The following is a 20,246-nucleotide window of genomic DNA, read 5'->3' on the forward strand; positions in this document are numbered from 1 at the left end:
TTTATTTTTATGCTGCAAAATTGAGTGCTCATCTGCTGCATGCCAGGTTGACTTGTCTGGTGAATACAATCAGGATACTCACCATCTTTTGCTTTAGCTAAAATTTGATCTGAGGCCTGACCAATTCATGCTGGCAGATCTCACAGTAGTATCATAGAATCATAGAATGGTTTGGGTTTGAAGGGACCTTAAGAACATCTAGTTTCAACCCCCCTGCCATGGCAGGGTCACCTTCCACTAGACCAGGTTGCTCAAAGCCCCATCCAGCCTGGTCTTGAACACTTCCAGGGATGGGGCATCCACAACTTCTCTGGGCAACCTATTCCAGTGTCTCGCCACCCTCACAATTGTTTGCATCCCCTAGCGCCCACCATTGGTATTTCATGCTGGGATTCCTTTGCAGATAGATAGCTCTGGGAGGAAGAGTCCAGAGGGTTGACATGGCTGCTGACCCAAACTGCAAACACAATTCCTATCATGTGTTTGCACACAGCATCTATCTCGGCAGGGCCCAGATTAGGGATGGAGCTTGGAGGTGGGACTATTAAGAAAATAATAAAGATAATCCTGATTTTCAGGGAAGAGCTATATCAATTTCATAGCAGGCCCATATGTTGTCCCAGACAAGCATCTACAGTACCTGGGGATGCTAACAAAGGGCTTTTCCAACTAACAGGATGGAGCGGAGGGCACAAATGCCCTGGATTTCATGGCTACTTTGATGCGTAGAGGAAGAGACAATGGGACAACATCTTTGACTGAGTGGTGTCCAGCCCCTAAATGGTGAAAACGATACCGAATTAAATTAGTATTTCACTGTATAACTGATATCAAATTAAATTAGTATTTCACTGAATATAGAGACTTAGACAAGGCTACAAAGATTCTTAAACGAGTATTTCACTGTATATAGAGGCTACAATTCTCAAGATAAGGAAGGCATGCAACAAGAGGACCAGATGTCTTCTCTCAAACCAATGTAGGCCTTCCTCTTGTTGATAAGGCCTGAGAAATAGCTGAATGGCTGTGAAAGAAAACAACTTGAGGAGCCTCTCAGGGCTGTAAATTAGACCAAACAAGAACATGTAGTTAATTGGAAAGACTAAACATGCATTCCAAGTCCTTAACTAATGGATTGCCATAAAAGGATAAAATGAGTAGGGGTATTTCTCCCCAAAGGACCACCATAACCCCCAGAGATCACTCCTCAAAATTCACAGTGCCTGCGCCACAGCCTTATCTACCCAAATTACCATACGCATGAGTAACGAGAATTGGATGGGCATTTTGTGGAATTATAATGAATATGTATATAATGAAGATACATAAGCTGTAAACTGTCTCTTCTCAGGGTGTGTGATAGGCAAAGGGATCCCCCATGCACCTGGTACCGTAATAAAGTAATGTCAATTTTCTAACCTGTCATTCCGGTTGAGGAGTTTATTTCCTGGATTTTGGTGACAAAAAGAGACTGTAAAACACAGGATCAGTCTCCGTTTTCTGTCAGATCAGCACATTCTTTGTGTTATTGCAGTTACTGTTGTGTCTGAATACCTAATTAACTACAACAGTAAATGTTGGCTTCTTTAATCATAACATCAGCTGCCCTAATTAATCATCTGTCCTATGGCACCCATGAATTTTAATATACATAAATTTCTTGTGACCTCTTGCAAGCATGTTGTATGAAATCGTATAATGATGAATATAGATTAGGAGTGTAGAGAGTGATTTAAATTGGATTGAAGGAGAAGATGAATAGAGCCCTCCCACTCAGTTACTTATTTTAATCCTGGCCTTCACATAGATTTTTTTTTTTTCTATTATTATGTTATTTACACCCACACACACTGACTGAACAGCACTGCCACTCTTCATCACCTTCCTCCCCCATCCACCCTCCCAAAGGTGATAGTGGCCAAGCTGCAGCTTCTGGGAAAGGTATAAAATGCCTCTGAGACAGTGGGAGGAATTAATAGATGGGGCAGAACACAAAGCTGTGGATCTGGGCAACGACACCTTTTTGTAGACCTGAGCAGAGAGCAGCACTGCCAAATAGAATGAAATAGATGGAATAAAGCATGTCTGTCAGGAAATGCAGAGGCAATCAGGTGTGTGTGTGAAGAGGATATCATGTAGGTGTAAGGTTTGCTGACTCCTTCCACCAAAGTCAAATCCCAGGGTGTCTTATGGGCCCAAAATGTGCTGGACCCTGCTTTTGTCTTAGAAGTACTGGAGCCCTCTTGATTTTAGAGAGTAGATTTCCTTAGCTTTCTCTTACTTTGAGCTGGGACAGGGACACTGTCCAATACCCACGGATGGGGGTGGAGGGCCCCATTTTGATGGCTCAGGTAGTAACCATCATCCTTTTTCCTCACACCTTCACTAGCTTCAGTGCTGCTCCTCCTGATTTACACCCCTGACCATCACAGCAGACTCCAGCCCTCTGTCCCCTACAACCATTTTCATCTGGGGTGCAAACATAACAGCTTGTCTTGGCCAGACACCATAGCTGGGTATGCTTCATACTGCCGCCTGCATCCTTTCATTCTCTGACAAAAGCTAAATGTCAGGCTTAACACTAGATGAATGCCCCTTTAAAAAGTTGGATTTCAATCTAGAGATATATCGGTACTAAGAAAGCTTCCTGGTGTTAATTTTAAAGCACTGGTATTTCATGTTGACTTGGGAAATCATCCTTGTTTTTTGGCACAGGCAGAGGATTTGGAATGTGACATTAATGGATCTACTTTCTTTGAAGGACTTGGGAGTCATTTCTTGATTTCTGCCTAATGAATAAGTGCTGCCTTCATTAAAATTATATTTAGGGCCATATAGTAGGTCATTGGCTTGTTTTATCTCTCCAGGTTTATGGAAGTTTATCTGCCATGGCATCTTGTGGCTTACTTACTGGCATCTTGGCCAGGATTGTCTTGCAAAGAGACTGATCAGGATTTTTCCCATTAAGATATGGAAATGATCAAAATAATATAGAGACAGTATCCAGGAATAAGGCTCTTGCCCTGAGCTGCCAAATGAAGTTACTCTTAGCATCTGTTTTCACAGTAGACCTTTACTTTGTCCTGGCAAGGTCAGATCCTCAGCTTCTGTAAAGCAGCAAGGTTACATGGACTTCAGCGGGGCTGACATGATTGATACTTGTCCTTTGGCCTCTCCTACCTTAGTGGAGCATGATCTGTATGAAGGCCACAGGGGTGCACACCCTATTAAGTTATGTGTATCTTGTGGAGGAATAAAGCAACCTTCCGTCATGGTCTCCTTGTGCGGAGATACAGAAATTATTTATGTCTCCCCATCACTGTGAATTTCAGCACGTGGTGTGCTCCAGCCTACCATCACACACAATCCCTGGGGCAGATTGGCTCTGGATCATGAGCCCCTCATACATCAGAGCCCTCTTGAATATCGGGGGGGGGCATGGCTCTGTGCAGTCCTGTGGGTGAGTAAGCTGTTCCTCTTCTAGGACCTTCAGCCCCTGGGTTTTTCCGTCCCACACCACATATTGCTGAGAGAAGAGAAAGGGAGAGTGGTTATCATGCTTTAATTCATTAATTCCTTCTCTCTTGTGTCTCCACAGCACAGAGCCCCCCTGCAGCAGACCCCTTGCAGCAAGCCTATGCTGGAGTGCAGCAGTATGAAGGTCATTAGTATTAAAACTTTGTCCCAGTAAACCTTTCTCTTCTTTAAAGCCTTTAATCTCTGAATACACCTGAGGAGGCTGGGGAAAGGGAGGTGTTTGGTGGTATAGGGGCAAGCTGGGGGCCACAAAATCTCAGATTAAATTTGAACTTGTAAAAACAAATCTAAAACCCAGGGTCTTCTCCTCTGAAGGAGGCAATGTCCTTCCTTTCTCCAGGGAAAGGCTCCCATTGACTTGTACTTCCATGCATCTTCATTGGCAGGACCAGGTCCAGTCTGCTTAGCATAGTGCACAAGTGCAAAATCAGGCCACTGACTTGGAGGGCCACTTTTTATAACAGGTCTCCTGAGTGCTGCAGCAAGGAGGGGAGATGGGCAACCAGATCCTGTCAGGGTATAGTATGTCTGCACATATCCTTATTTTAGGGTATGTCTACATTGGCCATACACAGCTAGTTAGTTTGAGACTTGCTTAGGAGCCTTGAAGACATACTCCTGGCTTCCCAGCAGCTTTCTCCATGGGTCAGCTTCCACTTGCATTGTGCTGTACACTGAGCAGTTGATGGACTGATACCAGCCAAAGTGACCTAATACAGACCACAACCCTGCTGTGTTCATCTTCCCCTCATGAGGTATCCATAGCCAACTTTGAGAGGAAGGCATCACCCCAAAGTCATCATTTCCTGTGGTAACTGGAACAATCATGGGTTCCAGCTGAGGAATGGCTATTATGTCAGCACTATATCTGGAATGTTCATTAAATTATCCATGTAGGGCTTAATTTGCCAGTTGTTTTAGTTATTGCTTGTGAGGTTTGATAGATGGGAAGCAGCTCAACCCTTTGAGCTGTTAATTAACCCCTCTGTACACACATCTCCCCTATTCCCCTCTCTCTGGGCTCGCAGGCGACCTGTACTCTGTATTTTTAGCAGCAAGGCGCATCATCTACCATCTGTGGCACTGAATGGCTCCCCTTGTCTGCTTTGTGGGGAAAATTGTTTAACTACTGCACACTGTTTCCACTGTGTATGTGCGAGAGAGACTCTCTATGGACATAAAAAAATGTATATCCAAGAGTGTATGTGCAACTGTGCCTATACAGTGTGTGGGCATACAAAGGTTAGAGTAAGGGAGGAGACATATGTGAATTGTTTTTATGAGCATGTGAATTAAGCAGGGTGCAAGAGCAATTACCCAGGGAAATATGTGCTCTCTGTGTGTGCCTGTCAGCACGGGCATCAACGAGCTGAGCTCGTGAATGAATCTGTTTGTAGTGCCATCTGGGATGGTTATGCATCTCTGCTGGGGAGATCTCAGTAGAGAAACACCCCCCCCACCCCCCCTTTACACTGCATGGCTGTCCCTGGCATTACTGCTGACATAGCTGAAGACAGGGTGGATGTTCAGGGCCATGTGGTACCTCCGGGAGAGCCACTGTGGTTCTTCTGCCACATCTCATGCTGCATGAGGTGGCCCTTCACAGAGTCAAAAAGCAGGGGTGACCCCACCTCTAGCATGGTATCATGGTTTGGAGTGAAAGCTCCTTGCTTCTCAGCACTGAAATCAGTCTCCCATTCTCTCCCTTGTAGCTGCTTATCCTGCTGCTTATGGCCAGATTAGCCAAGTGTTCCCACAGCCACCTCCCATGATCCCACAGCAACAAAGAGAAGGTGAGTAAATGGGATGTCCTCCTTTCTGGCTGTTCCAGGGATTGAAGGATTCTGGGTGGAGAAGAACGTAAGCCACGCACACACACACAAAACTGCTAAAAAGTTTATTACAAGATCTAAAATAGTTATAAAAATCCAGAGATATAACAGGCTAGAGAGAGATAACTAAAGGCTACCAAATATAGGTTAGGCACAGATTCTTACCGACCCACACACTTGTCCAATGACCAAGAGGCCAGCTCCGAGGTGCATCGTGAAGAGATGGGGTGGCAGGCACTACGTTAGTGGGTGTCCCCGCGGAGGTAACGTCGACCTTGGTGGTAATTGGATCTGCCTCCCTGTCTCTCCCGAACCCTGGGCTTTTATCTGTTAAAAAGTGCAGACTCATCCTGACTCAGGGGGCCAGCCTGCAGGAGGAGGAGTGGCCTTGTTGGCTCTTTGCCACGCACACTCATTCTAGATGATCGGGGTGGTCCACCACGGACCAATTCCACATTGTTAGACCCGTCCAACACACTGGCTCAAGCATGCCATTCATAGAATCATAGAATCATAGAATAGTTAGGGTTGGAAAGGACCTTAAGATCATCTAGTTCCAACCCCCCTGCCATGGGCAGGGACACCTCGCACTAAACCATGTGGCCCAAGGCTCTGTCCAACCTGGCCTTGAACACCGCCAGGGATGGAGCACCCACAACCTCCCTGGGCAACCCATTCCAGTGCTTCACCACCCTCACTGTAAAGAACTTCTTCCTTATATCTAATCTAAACTTCCCCTGTTTAAGTTTGAAGCCATTACCCCTTGTCCTATCACTACAGTCCCTAAGGAAGAGTCCCTCCCCAGCACCCTTATAGACCCCCTTCAGATACTGGAAGGCTGCTATGAGGTCTCCCCTTCCCACCACATTGGTTCCCCTCCTCATACATCTAGAGAGTATCCATTAAACATCTGATTGCTTTGAATCCCTGATCCATTGAGCCTTTTCTCAGTTTCCATATGTGGCATGACATCATTCGCACTAAGAGTAATATGCAGTGAGGGCCTGTGTTAGAGGCAAGCAACAAGAATGTGGATAAAAATGCAATTGCATTGGAATAAAAAAAAAATATTGCCATTAAGGAATTAAGCATTGGTGGCCTTTCATTAGAAGCCAGAAATATGATTGCAGACACCTTCTATTTAGAGAATGATGACTGCTATTCAGATTAGCTGATCTAGTCCTTTCAGCCTTCACTGATTATCTTGAAAAAGAAATGAGCCATTTTAGAGCACAATAGTGATATCAGGATGAGATGAATCATATAGTAAAAGTGCCTACTTGTTTACATTGACTATGAAAGGAGTCAGGTTATCTAGTCCACAGGACAGCATGACTGCACTGGAGACATGAAAAGTAAGTAGAGGTAAATCACAGAATCATAGAATAGTTAGGGTTGGAAAGAACCTTAAGATCATCTAGTTCCAACCCCCCTGCCATGGGCAGGGACACCTCACACTAAACCATGTCGCCAAAGGCTCCATCCAACCTGTCCTTGAACACCGCCAGGGAGGAGCATTTATCACTTCTTTGGGCAACCCATTCCAGTGCCTCACCACCCTCACTGTAAAGAACTTCTTCCTTATATCTATCCTGAACTTCCCCTATTTAAGTTTAAACCCATTACCCCTTGTCCTATCACTACAGTCCCTGATGAAGAGTCCCTCTCCAGCATCCTCGTAGGCCCCCTTCAGATACTGGAAGGCTGCTATGAGGTCTCCATGCAGCCTTCTCTTCTCCAGGCTGAACAGCCCCAACTTCTTCAGCCTGTCTTCATATGGGAGGTGCTCCAGCCCCCTTATCATCCTCGTGGCCCTCCTCTGGACTTGCTCCAACAGCTCCATGTCCTTCTTATGTTGAGGACACCAGAACTGTACACAATACTACAAGTGAGGTCTCATGAGAGCAGAGTAGAGGGGCAGGATCACCTCCTTTGACCTGCTGGTCATGCTGCTTTTGATGCAGCCCAGGATACGGTTGGCTTTCTGGGCTGCAAGCGCACACTGCCGGCTCATGTTAAGTTTCTCATCAACCAATACCCCCAAGTCCTTCTCTGCAGGGCTGCTCTGAATCTCTTCTCTGCCCAACCTGTAGCTATGCCTGGGATTGCCCCAACCCAGGTGTAGGACCTTGCACTTGGCTTGGTTGAACTTCATGAGGTTGGCATTGGCCCACCTTTCAAGCATGTCAAGGTCCCTCTGGATGGCATCCCTTCCCTCCAGCATATCAACCGGACCACACAGCTTAGTGTTGTAGGCAAACTTGCTGAGGGCACACTCAATTACACTGTCTATGACAAAGATGTTGAATAAGATTGGTCCCGACACCAACCCTGAGGGACACCACTTGTTACCAGTCTCCAGTTGGACATTGAGCCATTGACTGCAACTCTCTGCGTGCGGCCATCCAGCCAATTCTTTATCCACCTCGTGGTCCATCCATCAAATTGGTGTCCCTCCAGTTTAGAAACAAGGATGACATAAGGGACAGTGTGGAACGCTTTGCACAAGTCCAGGTAGACAACGTAAACTGATTTGCCCTTATCCATCAGTTCTGTGGCCCCATGATAGAAGGCCACCAAATTGGTCAGGCAGGATTTCCCCTTAGTGAAGCCATGTTGGCTGTCACCAACCACCTCGTTGTTTTTCATGTGCCTTAGCATGGTTTCCAGGAGAATCTGCTCCAAGATTTTGCCAGGCACAGAGGCGAGACTGGTCTGTCGTTTCCCGGGTCTTCCATTCTCCCCTTCTTGAAAATGGGGGTTATATTTCCCTTTTTCCTGTCATCAGGAACTTCACCTGACTGCCATGATTTTTCAAATATTATGGACAAAAAAAAAATAATCTACCACTATTGCATGTAAATGTTCTGGGAGGTATCCATGCTATGCTTTGTACCACAAAACTTGCCTGAATGGAGTAGTCCCCTATGTTCCCTTTACAGTCAGCAGGGAGCAGTGAAATCCTCAGAGGCAATCCACTCAGGTAGTCCCAACTGTCAGCCAGGGAGTCCGCTGCTTTTTTGACAAGAAGAGATTCCTGCTTGCATAAGTGAGGCATTTAAGTCAGGTGCTCCAGCGTAGTGTAGAGACCCTAATTTTAAATAATTATATTTCAACTTTTATCCTCTATTAGATTATTAATTCAGATATATTCTGTTATGCATATTATTATATATAATGACATGTAATATTTTAATATTGTGTAAAAGTCAGAATGAAATTAATCAGGATTACACTATCAAACTAACATTCTGATGTCATAGAATCATAGAATCATAGAATCATAATTAGGGTTGGAAAGGACCTAGATACTAGGTTCATGTCCTGGAACTACTTTGGGGGAGAAATTTAATTTCATAAGAAAATTAGAAATATAGGCATTTTGATCTAATTTGGAATTTTTTTTCTGATGTCACAATTTCCTGGGGAACACAATTTCCAGCTCCTGATCAGCTCTAGTATATGTCCCTGCTGTGAGAACAGATGCACATACCTAATGTATCATTAGAGAGATGTTCCCCCATGCTGAAGGAATTTGCTTTTTATTACTTACTGGGACTAGATTAACCACAGGACAAAATGGCAAGCAGATCATTTCTCAGCATAGCATTGTGCCAGAAAAAAACAGAAGCAAGGGATAGCTGTTGTGCTCAATTTGAATACCCGCTGCCTAAAGACCCCTGTGGTTGCAAGGCACTGTGTGTCTCTGTGGGTTGAGGCTGTCACCCAGTGGACAAGTTATCTCATAATTCCTCACTCTTTCCTGTAAGCAGCTGGTATTGAGGATGATTGGGGCCACGCATATAAGATGAAGCACCAGTGCGATGCAGGCTGCTATTCCCCATGTCCTCCATTTTCCTGCAGTGTTTAGAAACTGTGGCTTTCTTTCCTGCTTGCTACAGGGAGAATCTGTAAGGCACAACACTTTTTTAGCAGTGGGTGAAGACCTTTAAGCCTCTGTAACCTTTAACAGGAAAATGCAGCAAGAGGGTACTCTAATAATAATAATGCTCAGTGCTGAGAAAAGTACTTTATGTTTCCAAGGATGTGCACAAACATTGATTTGTTAATGTACCGGCCCACAACAGTAACATTGATGATCATACTGTTAATAACAATGCTACCTCTCTGCTCCTGGATCCTGGTTGGATAACAAGTTCAGAGCCACCTGGCTACTGCAATGTTCCTGTAGAGATTAGTCATTACTGCCACATATGTGCTCAGGCTGCCAGCAGCTGACAGGGTGCATAGGTTGGAGCAGCTCCAAAACAATCAAAGCTAGAGATGAAGTCTTGATTCAGGCCATGTCAACCAGGCAAAACTTGGGGGTAATTTTAAATTTGTATGGTATTACTCATCTTGACATAGTTTCTGAAACTCAGAAATACACTTAAATGTTCAAGTTATTAAACTGTTCTTATCTCAACTCAGTCAAGTGGTGCAGGCTTGTGACTTTCATCTGCCTTGTGCTCAAACATGCTGGGGACTGAACAGCAAGCAGATGCAGAAGAGAAGCAATGAAATTCCAGGCTCTGAGTATTTGCTGTAGAGGTGAGGTGTGCAGCTGACCAGGGCTGCAGGCTAACTTCATACATCCTTATGGGATAGGCCATTTTTAATTACTGTTGGAATACCAGTCTGGTCATAGTCTTTATGACAGTGACTCATGGTGTTGGGGATCCAATGATAGATAGCTGATGTCAGCTAAGGTATGTGGAGTTTATTCGTGTTGATAGTGGACACCCAGGGATACATTGGGTCTGCTGCTGTCCCCATGCTAGATAACTAGCAATGAGCAGGAGGGCGGTTGTATGAGCAGAGCAATGGCTTAGCAGCTTGGGTCCAAACAAGCCAAATCAACATGGACCCACTACAGAGTTTTCTACTATGTGGTCCTGTGCCCTCAGTCATGGGGTTTCTTTGGTTATCCAACACAGTTTGCCTGTAATATATAAACCGTTCATAAGCTGTGCATTCCTTAAAACTTTTCTTGTTGTCCAAATCAAGGCTATCTGTGCTTCTAATGTATTAATGAACAGAAATATCTATAACTTAAAGCCATAAACCTAAGACCCACGGTACATGTCAGGGTAGGAATGAACCTTGATTCCTTTTTTATAAGTGTTGTGATGGTTAGATTTTAAGCTGAATTACAGCCCTTTTTAAAACTAAAGTGTGTCGTAAATACTTTTAGTACTGTATTCAGCCCTGAACTGCCAAGTATACTGCTCTCCAATAATCCATTAACTCAGTCCAAAACAAAACCTTTCTCTCAAGATAGTTGGAGTTTTCACTAAGGTTTTGCCATACCAGCTCTGGTCTTCCTCTTGCTGCAGTGATCCTGACTGAATGCATTAAAAGTCATTGCATGTGTGCACTAAGAGCTAAAAGTTAGCTTTTCATAGCACTCTGAGCTGAACAACTCATGTTTGGTTTCTTAAAAATATACATATACGAAGAAGTGACCACACACATAGTCTTTCATGGAGTGCCCAGATTACCTTGACTCAGTGTCGTGGTTTAAGCCCAGCCGGTAACTCAGAACCACGCAGCCACTCTCCCTTCTTCTTCCCCCCCTGCTTCTGGAGGGATGGGGAGGAGAACTGAAAGAATGTAAATCCCACAGGTTGAGATAAGAACAGTCCAGTAACTAAGGTATAATCCAAAACTACTACTACTACCAACACTAATAATAATATTGATACGGGAAATAAAAAGGGGAGAGAATACAAAATTAAAAGGGGAAAATGAAAAAAACCACAATAAACACAAGTGATGCACAATACAATTGCTCACCACCCGCTGACCAATACCCAGCCTGACCCGAGCAGTGACCTGGGCCTTATGTGTAACTGCCCCCAGTTTATATACTGGGCATGACGTGCCGTGGTATAGAATACCCCTTTGGCTAGTTTGGGTCAGGTGTCCTGTCTCTGCTTCCTCCTGGCTTCTCATGCCCCTCCTCACTGGCAGAGCATGAGAGACTGAAAAGTCCTCGATTGGAGTAAGCATTACTTAGCAACAACTAAAAATATTGGTGTGTTATCAGCACTGTTATCAGACTGAAGTCAAACACACTGCACTGCACCAACTACTAAGAAGGAGAAAAATAACTGTTACAGCTGAACCAAGGACAGTATCCACCCCATATTCCGTACCATTCACGTCATGCTCAGATCCCATTTTGTTTCAATATACCATCGCTTTTTGTCTCATATATATACACACACACACACAAAGAGACATATATCATTCCTTAGTCCATGGACCAATCCCTATAAAGTTTGCTGAATTCATTCAGTCCATGATGTCAGGCTCCATCTCTTGTAATAGACTTTCAGGGCAGGAGAGACGGTGTATAGTGTTGCATTGTTACCTGCTGATGACGCTGAACTCGTCTGGTCACTGCTGAGCTCGTTTGGTTTCATCAAAGTTCATTCTTTGTTGGGGTGATGATTGGAGGGAAGTCAGGGTCAGTCGATGGTGACCTGAGGATAGTTCAGCTGCTGCTGCCGGCTTTTCCCATGACTTCATTCTCCCCTGATGATCATGACAGCATATATCTACTCTTCAAAGCCCAGAGTGGTGGAGATGGGCATCTAGCTGAGGGGCTATAAAAGTGTTATAGAGCAGGCAACAGCATATAATTGAGTTCATTGGCTGTTTTCCCCCAAAATTAAATCCCCTTGAGGTACACATCAGACTTCCCCATCTTCCCGCATTACCCACCAAGTATATCCAGGTCCCTGAGCAAAAGCAACCCCACGAGTGGGTTTGCCTTTACCTGAAGCAGGAATAACCCAGACTGTCTTCCCCAGCAAATTCTTTATGTGCACCACAGGAACTTTATCCCCCTCTACAGGACGTAAAAGTTCTGATTGGGCTGGGCCAGCCCTGTTGGCAGATCCCCTACTGTTGACCAACCAGGTGGCTTTTGGTAAATGTGTATCCCAGTGTTTGAAAGTCCCACCACCCATTGCTCTCAGTGTAGTTTTTAACAGCCCATTGTACTGTTCGATTTTCCCAGAGGCTGGTGCATGGTAGGGGATGTGATATACCCACTCAATGCCATGCTCTTTGGCCCAAGTGTCTATAAGGTTGTTCCGGAAATGAGTCCCATTGTCTGACTCAATTCTCTCTGGGGTCACGTGTCGCCACAAGACTTGTTTCTCAAGGCCCAGGATAGTGTTCCGGGCAGGGGCATGGGGCACAGCGTATGTTTCCAGCCATCCGGTGGTTGCTTCCACCATGGTAAGCACATGCCACTTGCCTTGGCGGGTTGGTGGGAGTGTGATATAGTCAATCTGCCAGGCCTCCCCATACTTGTACTTCAGCCATTGTCCTCCATACCAGAGAGGCTTTAGCTGCTTGGCTTGCAGTTAAATTAATTGCAGCACATTTCACATTCATGCACAACCTGGGCAATAATGTCCATTGTTAAGTCCACCCCTCGATCACGAGCCCATCTATATGTTGCATCTCTGCCTTGATGGCCTGAGGTGTCATGGGCCCACCAGGCTAAAAATAATTCACCCTTGTGTTGCCAATCTAAGTCCATCTGAGCCACTTCAATCTTAGCAGCTTTATCCACTTGCTGGTTGTCCTGGTGTTCCTCAGTGGCCCGACTCTTGGGTACATGAGCATCTACGTGGCGTACCTTCATCACCAGGTTCTGCACCCGGGCAGCGATATCTTGCCACAATGCAGCAGCCCAGATGGGTTTACTTCTGTGTTGCCAGTTGCTCTGCTTCCATTGCTGCAACCACCCCCACAGGGCATTTGCCACCATCCATGAGTCAGTATAGAGATAAAGTACTGGCCTTTTTTCTCGTTCAGCAATGTCCAAGGCCATCTGGATGGCTTTCACCTCTGCAAACTGACTCCATTCACCCTCTCCTTCAGCAGTTTCTGCAAGTTGTCGCAGGGGACTCCACACAGATGCCTTCCATCTCCGACGCTTCCAAAGCACTGGAGGGGCCCACTGGCCTCGATACTTGCCCATACTGTCCCATACACCCTGCCAATCATGACTGTCCAGCCTCAGGGATAATCTCTTGGTGGTGCTTTTAGATCATTGTTTAACCTTAGACAAGACCTGAGTGAGGAGAGACGACAACGGACTCTACACAGTTCAATGTGAATCAAGCAGAAGCCGTTTTATTGTTCTTTGCTATCCCTTTATATCCAAAGTTTGCTATCCCTACATGCGGTCATGCACCTTTTGATTGGTAAAAGCCCTTTTGCATGAGGCAATCACGCGGCTCGGTAAGTGTCCTTATTGGTTCATCTAGTTCCTGGTGTTCCTCCCATGTATCCGACTGCAGATGTTTTCTTCCTCTTATCTTCTTCTTGGTATGCGGCTGCATGCTTAGAAGAGGCCCTCATATGGCTGGTTCATCATATGTCCTCTAAATACGACCCCACAATTCCCCCTTTTTCTCTTTGAACCAGCCAAACTTTCTTCAAGGAATTAGTAATCATGTTAGACACTCCCTTTAAGATACAGGGAACGATTAACAATACAATCACAATTATACTTAAAGTTACAATGCCTTGTTTACAAAGATCTAAAAGCCAACCTGTTATGCCCCAACCCCTTAACCACTTATCTAAACCTGAATTGACCACCGTTAGTTTATGTTGTCTTTTATCTCCTTGAGACTTTCACGAATTGACTCCAAATGGTCAGACAGATTCATACAACACATCCCTTCAAAATCCTCATGCCCATGACCCTGTGCTAAAAGCAAAAATCAGTTGCAGCTCTATTTTGCAAAACAGCGTGTCTTATGCTATCTACATCATTAAGCATTTGTGTAAGTACTTCTGACGTTAAATTTATCTGCTTTGCGGCCCAACACCCTAACTCAGTCACGTCTCCTAATGCTTTTGCTGCAGCTACTCCAGATGCAAACAAGGAGGCGATAACTCGAGACGGCACATCCCAAGATTGTACCTGATCATTACAATCGGGCCTCAGTTGTATCCTTGTTGACAAGTAATATTGAGCTCTAACTTAAACAATGTGTCATTTGACACATATCCCTTGAACCATTGTGACTGATAACCTTCTACCCCAATTAAACAAGTTCTAAATGGGTCTCCTGGGGTTGCTAGAGACAGAGGGAGTCCTGACCTGTTTCATTGGCTGTAGTGTCCCATATGTTCTGCCGTGGGTCAATTTTGACAGCAAGGTGAGCAAGTCCTTGTACAGTTATCCCAAGCAGCACAAGCATGCCCTTCATATCCCTCAGTTTTTTCCTCCCCTTTTCCACGCATATCGTTTCCTACACTTTCGTTTTGTGCCTTCCCACTCTTCCTCCGAAACTTCCCAAATGTGCGGCACTAAATTATCCCGCCCGCACTTGCTACTACAGATGTGTGCTTTCTTAGCTTCTAAAAACAGGTGTTTTAACCACTCTGCCCGTAGACCGTCGAGACATGAGCTGTGTATTGTCTCATGTCCGGTTATCAATAGCACACATACTGCGTCATGACAATCTCGCAACTTTCTTTCAAAACACTTTCTACACCCCGCACGTGCCCTAGAACTTCGACAATACCATCTGATCCCACAATACTCGCAAACACACAAACTCCAAGGCTCCCAAGTTCCACAGTTATGGCACGGAGTCCTTAGGTGCTGGGGTGTTTGCGGGTGGGTCATGCAACTTTTCTTGCCATGGCTTTACCCACTTGGCTGGTATCCATCTGGTTCCTGTATCTGTAACAACACATGCATATCCTCTTCCCCATGTGATTAACTTAAATGGTCCTTCCCAGGCCCCTGTTATCCCGTTTTTAATCATTACCTTGCATTGTTTGCTCTTAACTTCTTCCAACCCTCCTTGTAGACCAGCCCCGTGTTTTACCATTGGTGGCACCAAGCTATCTTGCGGCAATCGTAAGAAATTTAACACATATAGGACTTTGTTTAATCTATCTGTTGGTGATATAGCACCTTCTCCCCCTTTTTGTTTTTGAAGCAAACGCTTCAATGTCTGATTCATACGTTTGACCATAGCCTGACCGGTAGGTGAATGGGGCATACCCATCAAGTGAGTAATGCCCCAGAGCTGGAAAAACGCTTGCGTGGAATGAGCTACATAGCCAAGGCCGTTGCCAGTTTTGATTTCTTGTGGCACACCAAGGGCCGCTATAGCCGAACGCATGTGACGCTGCACATGTTTGCTAGATTCGCCAGTCTGAGCTGTAGCCCAAACTGCAAGAGAAAAACAATCCAAGCAGACATGTGCATATTTTTGTTTACCAAATTCTGGGACATGCATAACATATATTTGCAAAATTTCTAAAGGTCCAGTACCACGAGGATTGACTCCTTTACTGTTTTAGGAATTGCATTTTCCAATCAAAATTTTATCCAATTTTGATATCTTTTCAGAGCGGCATAATCCTCAGGCTCATCATAATCCCAGTCTGGTGCTGTGTTGGGAATATGGTGTTCCATTCTGCCTGCTAATGCTCCTGCAGTAATCTGAGCACTCACATGAGTGCAGGCAGTTTTTAACACCAGCTGTTTTTCTTTTTCAGTTAAAGCATCCAGCATTATGTCTATATCACCCCAGTCAGGATCTTGGCTTTTAACAATCATCTCAAACCTTTTTGCCACTCCTATTGGATTGTCTCGATAGTCTTTCACAGCTAACTTCCAAGCATCTAAATTTCCCATTGAAAAATTCACTTTTATTCTCATCCGACCCTCTGGTCCCGTTGCCTGTCTCAAAGGTGCCTGAGTTACCAGTCCTGTTTTACTACGAATGCGTGCAGCAATTGGAGTAACACTTTCAGATCCTCCTGCTCAGTTGTCATCAACAGCAACCCTCTCCTCCTTGTCAGTATCAGAAGGATTCGGGGCGGGGGATGCTCCTCTCGGAGGTCTCAGTAATACATAATCTTCTACCCTATCTTCCTCCTTTTTCCTTAATTTTAAACACATTTCTCCAATATCACAACCCGAACAACACCTCTCCAACTTAGGTTTCCGTTGCTTCTTTTCTTTTCTTTTTTGTCCCTTTCCAAAGCTAAAATAAAGGGATCTGCAGAGCTCTCTTAATTCCACATTCCTTCTGCCACTCCTGCTGGTTTCTTAACGTGAAAAACATATCTGCATACATTACTTTGCTCTGTTGATATCCCATTATTAATTTTACACACACACACAAGGGATCCCACAAACACACTCCACACAACTACAATACCTAAACCACAAAAAAAATCCAATTAGACAAACACACCAGCTAAATTAGTTCGGTAACACTGCTGACATAAATGAGTGATTTCTCCTTGTCCTTCTAATCAGTTAACTTCGCTACATCACCTCCTGAACATCTGCTTAGTTTCAGATACTCCTTAGCTGCAGTCCTGTTTTGGTTACAATAAATTTTGTATGAAGGTCATAAGGTCCTAAAACCATGTCAGCTGCAATGATTTATCTTATACAAGGACCCTTATTATGTTCTTTTGGTTGGGATTTTTCTTTTTTTTGTTATGCCTCCACCATTTCCACAATACTAGAATTTTTTGGTAAAGCCATTAGAATGAGCTTGCATGCCACGTTAGCATTTTGCATGGCTAACAACATTAGTAATGCCTCCTTTATGATTTCCCAACAAAAGCCCTCCCAATGATTAGGTCACCGCGGCCCCCCCGGTGTCGTTCCACCCAAAATTACCGGGAATGCCGCGGGAAGGAATTCTCCTTCCACTAACGCATTCTGAATAATCCCTCTCCATCATCGTGTTGGGTCCCCGTTAGTTTTAGCAGTTTCGCCTCTCACCTCCCCCCACCCCCTGGAGCTTCCCACAGCTTCGCCTCTCGCCTCCCCTCCCCCCCCGGAGCTTCCCAAGCGTGCTGTCGCACCCTCCTCCTCCCCCCTGTGTTCTTCTCGAGCAATCATCTTATCTCTTTCCAAGTCCTCCAACTTTTGAAGTAGTTTCTGCGCCCAGTCCGGTTCCCTGTGGGGCTCGAGCATGGATGATTTTTGCGGAGACATTGGTGGGGGAGGCGTGGATGGAGGGAGAGGTGGAAAAAGCGATGGCTGGCTCTTGGAGTGAGATGGGTCGGGTGGGACGGGCGGCGGCTCTCCCCTGGGTGGCTTTTCTACGCAAGGGTCTGGAGGCAGCGGTACGGACCAGGATTCATCTACTTCCATCCCCTCATCTTTCCGGGGATCCACCTCGTCATCTATCGGAGGTGCCGACAGGGCAGCGGGGGAAGGGACAGGGAGCCGATCGAAAAATCTGATCTTAGACAATGGGGGCTGTAAAGCTATAAAAGCTCCAGCAGCGGCTGATCGCTCCGCCCTCATCACTTGAAGGGTCATTAGAATCAGCTTCCAAGTTGTTGCTAGTCCCTTAGCTTCTTTGTTGCCATCGCTTACAGCATCCCATAACCGTTCCCCAACCTTTTCCCAGGTTTCGACCTTAAAAGCAGCCTGTGGATCTGGGGGGAACCCATTCTCTTGGCACCATATTAATAACTTTCGGAGCACAAGCTCGTCGTGTTTAATTCCTCTCTTAGAGAGTATATGCAGGAGCAGTTTCACGATCACACTTTCTTCCTTTGTTACACTCTGCCCCATCTCTTATTACCGCCTGCTCACCTCCAAGGGTGTCCCGTTGCAACGTATGTTCTTCTTCTTCACGGACCGTCCTCCGATCCGTCCCGACTCCAGTCCCGCTGGCTCGGCTCTCCAGCCAGTCCTCTCCTTCGGGGTTGCTCCCGGTACTATCGTATGACGATCACGTCGGGGTCACCAGCTGAGGAGAGACGACAACGGACTCTACACAATTCAATGTGAATCAAGTAGAAGCCATTTTATTGTTCTTTGCTATCCCTTTATATACAAAGTTTGCTATCCCTACAAGCGGTCATGTGCCTTTTGACTGGTAAAAGCCCTTTTGCATAAGGCAATCACGCGGCTCGGTAAGTGTCCTTGTTGGTTCATCTAGTTCCTGGTGTTCCTCCCATGTATCCGACTGCAGATGTTTTCTTCCTCTTATCTTCTTCTTGGTATGCGGCTGCACGCTTAGAAGAGGCCCTCATATGGCTAGTTCATCGTATGTCCATTTTCCTCTAAATACGACCCCACACCCGAGTCTGACCCTTCTAAACTTTCGAGATCATACAAAATAGGGGTTTCTCAGGGTGGTATGGCTGTTGGTGAAACATAGAGAGCATATCCAGCAACAATCTGGTTCCCAGCAAAAGGAGCAGGATGCTTTCAAGGGCATTAAAAGGATATTCAAGATCTTTAACTTTTCCAGAATCTGCTCCTACTGTAAATGGCCTGTTGGGGGAGCGGAGGGTGTGAGGGAATATCTCCTCCATATGTTGACCCCCCGAGGGTAAAAAAAAATTGTAATTGTTAAAAATTCCCATTACATGCCTCCCATAGCATAGAGGTGATGACCACGCTGAGAACACATGCCAGCCCAGTTTCATGATCAATGAGTCTATTGTATTACAAGTCATTACCATGAAGTACAGTGAAACAAGAACCTTAGCCCAGGCCCCCCAGCCAATAAACACTAAAACAGCAAATACTGGCTGCAAGTAAGGTATGACATGCTGATACTCTGAGACTAAGCGCAACAACTCTGAGAGCAAATAAATCAACATTGTAACGAGTGACTATTAATCCGAAACAATGAATGCTTATCACAAATACAATTAGACACACTCCAGTCAGATCTGTCTTTATCTCAACCCTTTGTGCCCCACATTGGGTGCCAATACGTACTGTCCTGGTTTAAGCCCAGCCGGTAACTCGGAACCACGCAGCCACTCGCTCACTCCCCCCCACCTTCTTTCTCCCCCCACTCCCGGAGGGATGGGGAGGAGAATCAGAAGAATGTAACTCCCACAGGTTGAGATAAGAGCAGTCCAGTAGCTAAGGTATAATACAAAACCACTACTGCTACCACCAATAATAATAATGATAAGGGAAATAACAAGGGGAGAGGATACAATTGCTCACCACCCGCCGACCGATACCCAGCCCGACCCGAGCAGTGATCTGGGCCTTCCGGGTAACTCCCCCCAGTTTATATACTGGGCATGACGTGCCATGGTATGGAATACCCCTTTGGGTAGTTTGGGTCAGGTGTCCTGTCTCTGCTTCCTCCTGGCTTCCCCTCCTCCCTGGCAGAGCACAAGACTGAGAAAGTCCTTGGTTGGAATAAACATTACTTAGCAACAACTAAAAACATCGGTGTTATCAGCGTTGTTCCCAGGCTCAAAGTCAAAAACACAGCACTGCACCAGCTACTAAGAAGGAGAAAAATGACTGCTGTAGCTGAATCCAGGACAATGCCTTAAAACCATTTTGATCATTTTCTGGAAAACAAAATAAAAATTAAGGAAGTCATCCCAGATCAAAACTATGGGAAGGGATTTTTCCCACAATATAGTATTAATCTTGCTAAAGTAGGTGAGTTCCCTTGTATAGGTCTTCCAGGAGTCTGTGCTTGGGTGTATTGGAAATTAGTGCTCTAAAATGATTAGAAGCTTTGGTCATGGTTTTGCTCAGTGCCCACATGAGGCCTCTCAGCAGCATAAGAAAAAATTATTTTTGTCACTGACAAATTAAAACTATTCAGTTTTAACTGAATTTAATAAGACTAATAGGTTAGTTTAACAACTAAAAATATTGGTGTGTTATCAGCACTGTTATCGGACTGAAGTCGAAAACACAGCACTGCACCAGCTACTAAGAAGGAGAAAAATGACTGCTACAGCTGAACCCAGAACACTCAGGTCACAGCGTTGTAGGCACATGTCCTCTTACCCTTGTGGCAAGAAGCACACACAATTTCCCCTTCATTCCACACCTCCCTGAGCAAACCAGTGATGGAG

At 45.2% G+C, this 20,246-nt stretch overlaps 1 protein-coding gene across 12 annotated transcripts in view; it reads left to right on the forward strand.

Annotated features, from left to right (window-relative positions):
• LOC115619073 (CUGBP Elav-like family member 4) overlaps positions 1-20,246 on the forward strand; it is a 528,109-nt gene that overhangs the window by 495,148 nt on the left and 12,715 nt on the right. For 4 of the 12 annotated variants that reach the window (XM_030511093.1, XM_030511102.1, XM_030511098.1 and 1 more), the window contains exons 12-14: positions 3,599-3,661; positions 3,924-3,929; positions 5,250-5,330. In XM_030511093.1, the coding sequence (XP_030366953.1) occupies positions 3,599-3,661; positions 3,924-3,929; positions 5,250-5,330 (150 nt within the window). Of the gene's footprint in view, positions 1-3,598; positions 3,665-3,923; positions 3,930-5,249; positions 5,331-17,210; positions 17,238-18,564; positions 18,602-20,246 lie in introns of all 12 variants that reach the window. The other 8 variants (XM_030511095.1, XM_030511101.1, XM_030511097.1 and 5 more) reach the window with 3 other exon arrangements.

This window comes from Strigops habroptila, chromosome W (genome assembly GCF_004027225.2).
Source record: "Strigops habroptila isolate Jane chromosome W, bStrHab1.2.pri, whole genome shotgun sequence".
NCBI classification, from domain to species: Eukaryota; Metazoa; Chordata; class Aves; order Psittaciformes; family Psittacidae; genus Strigops; species Strigops habroptila.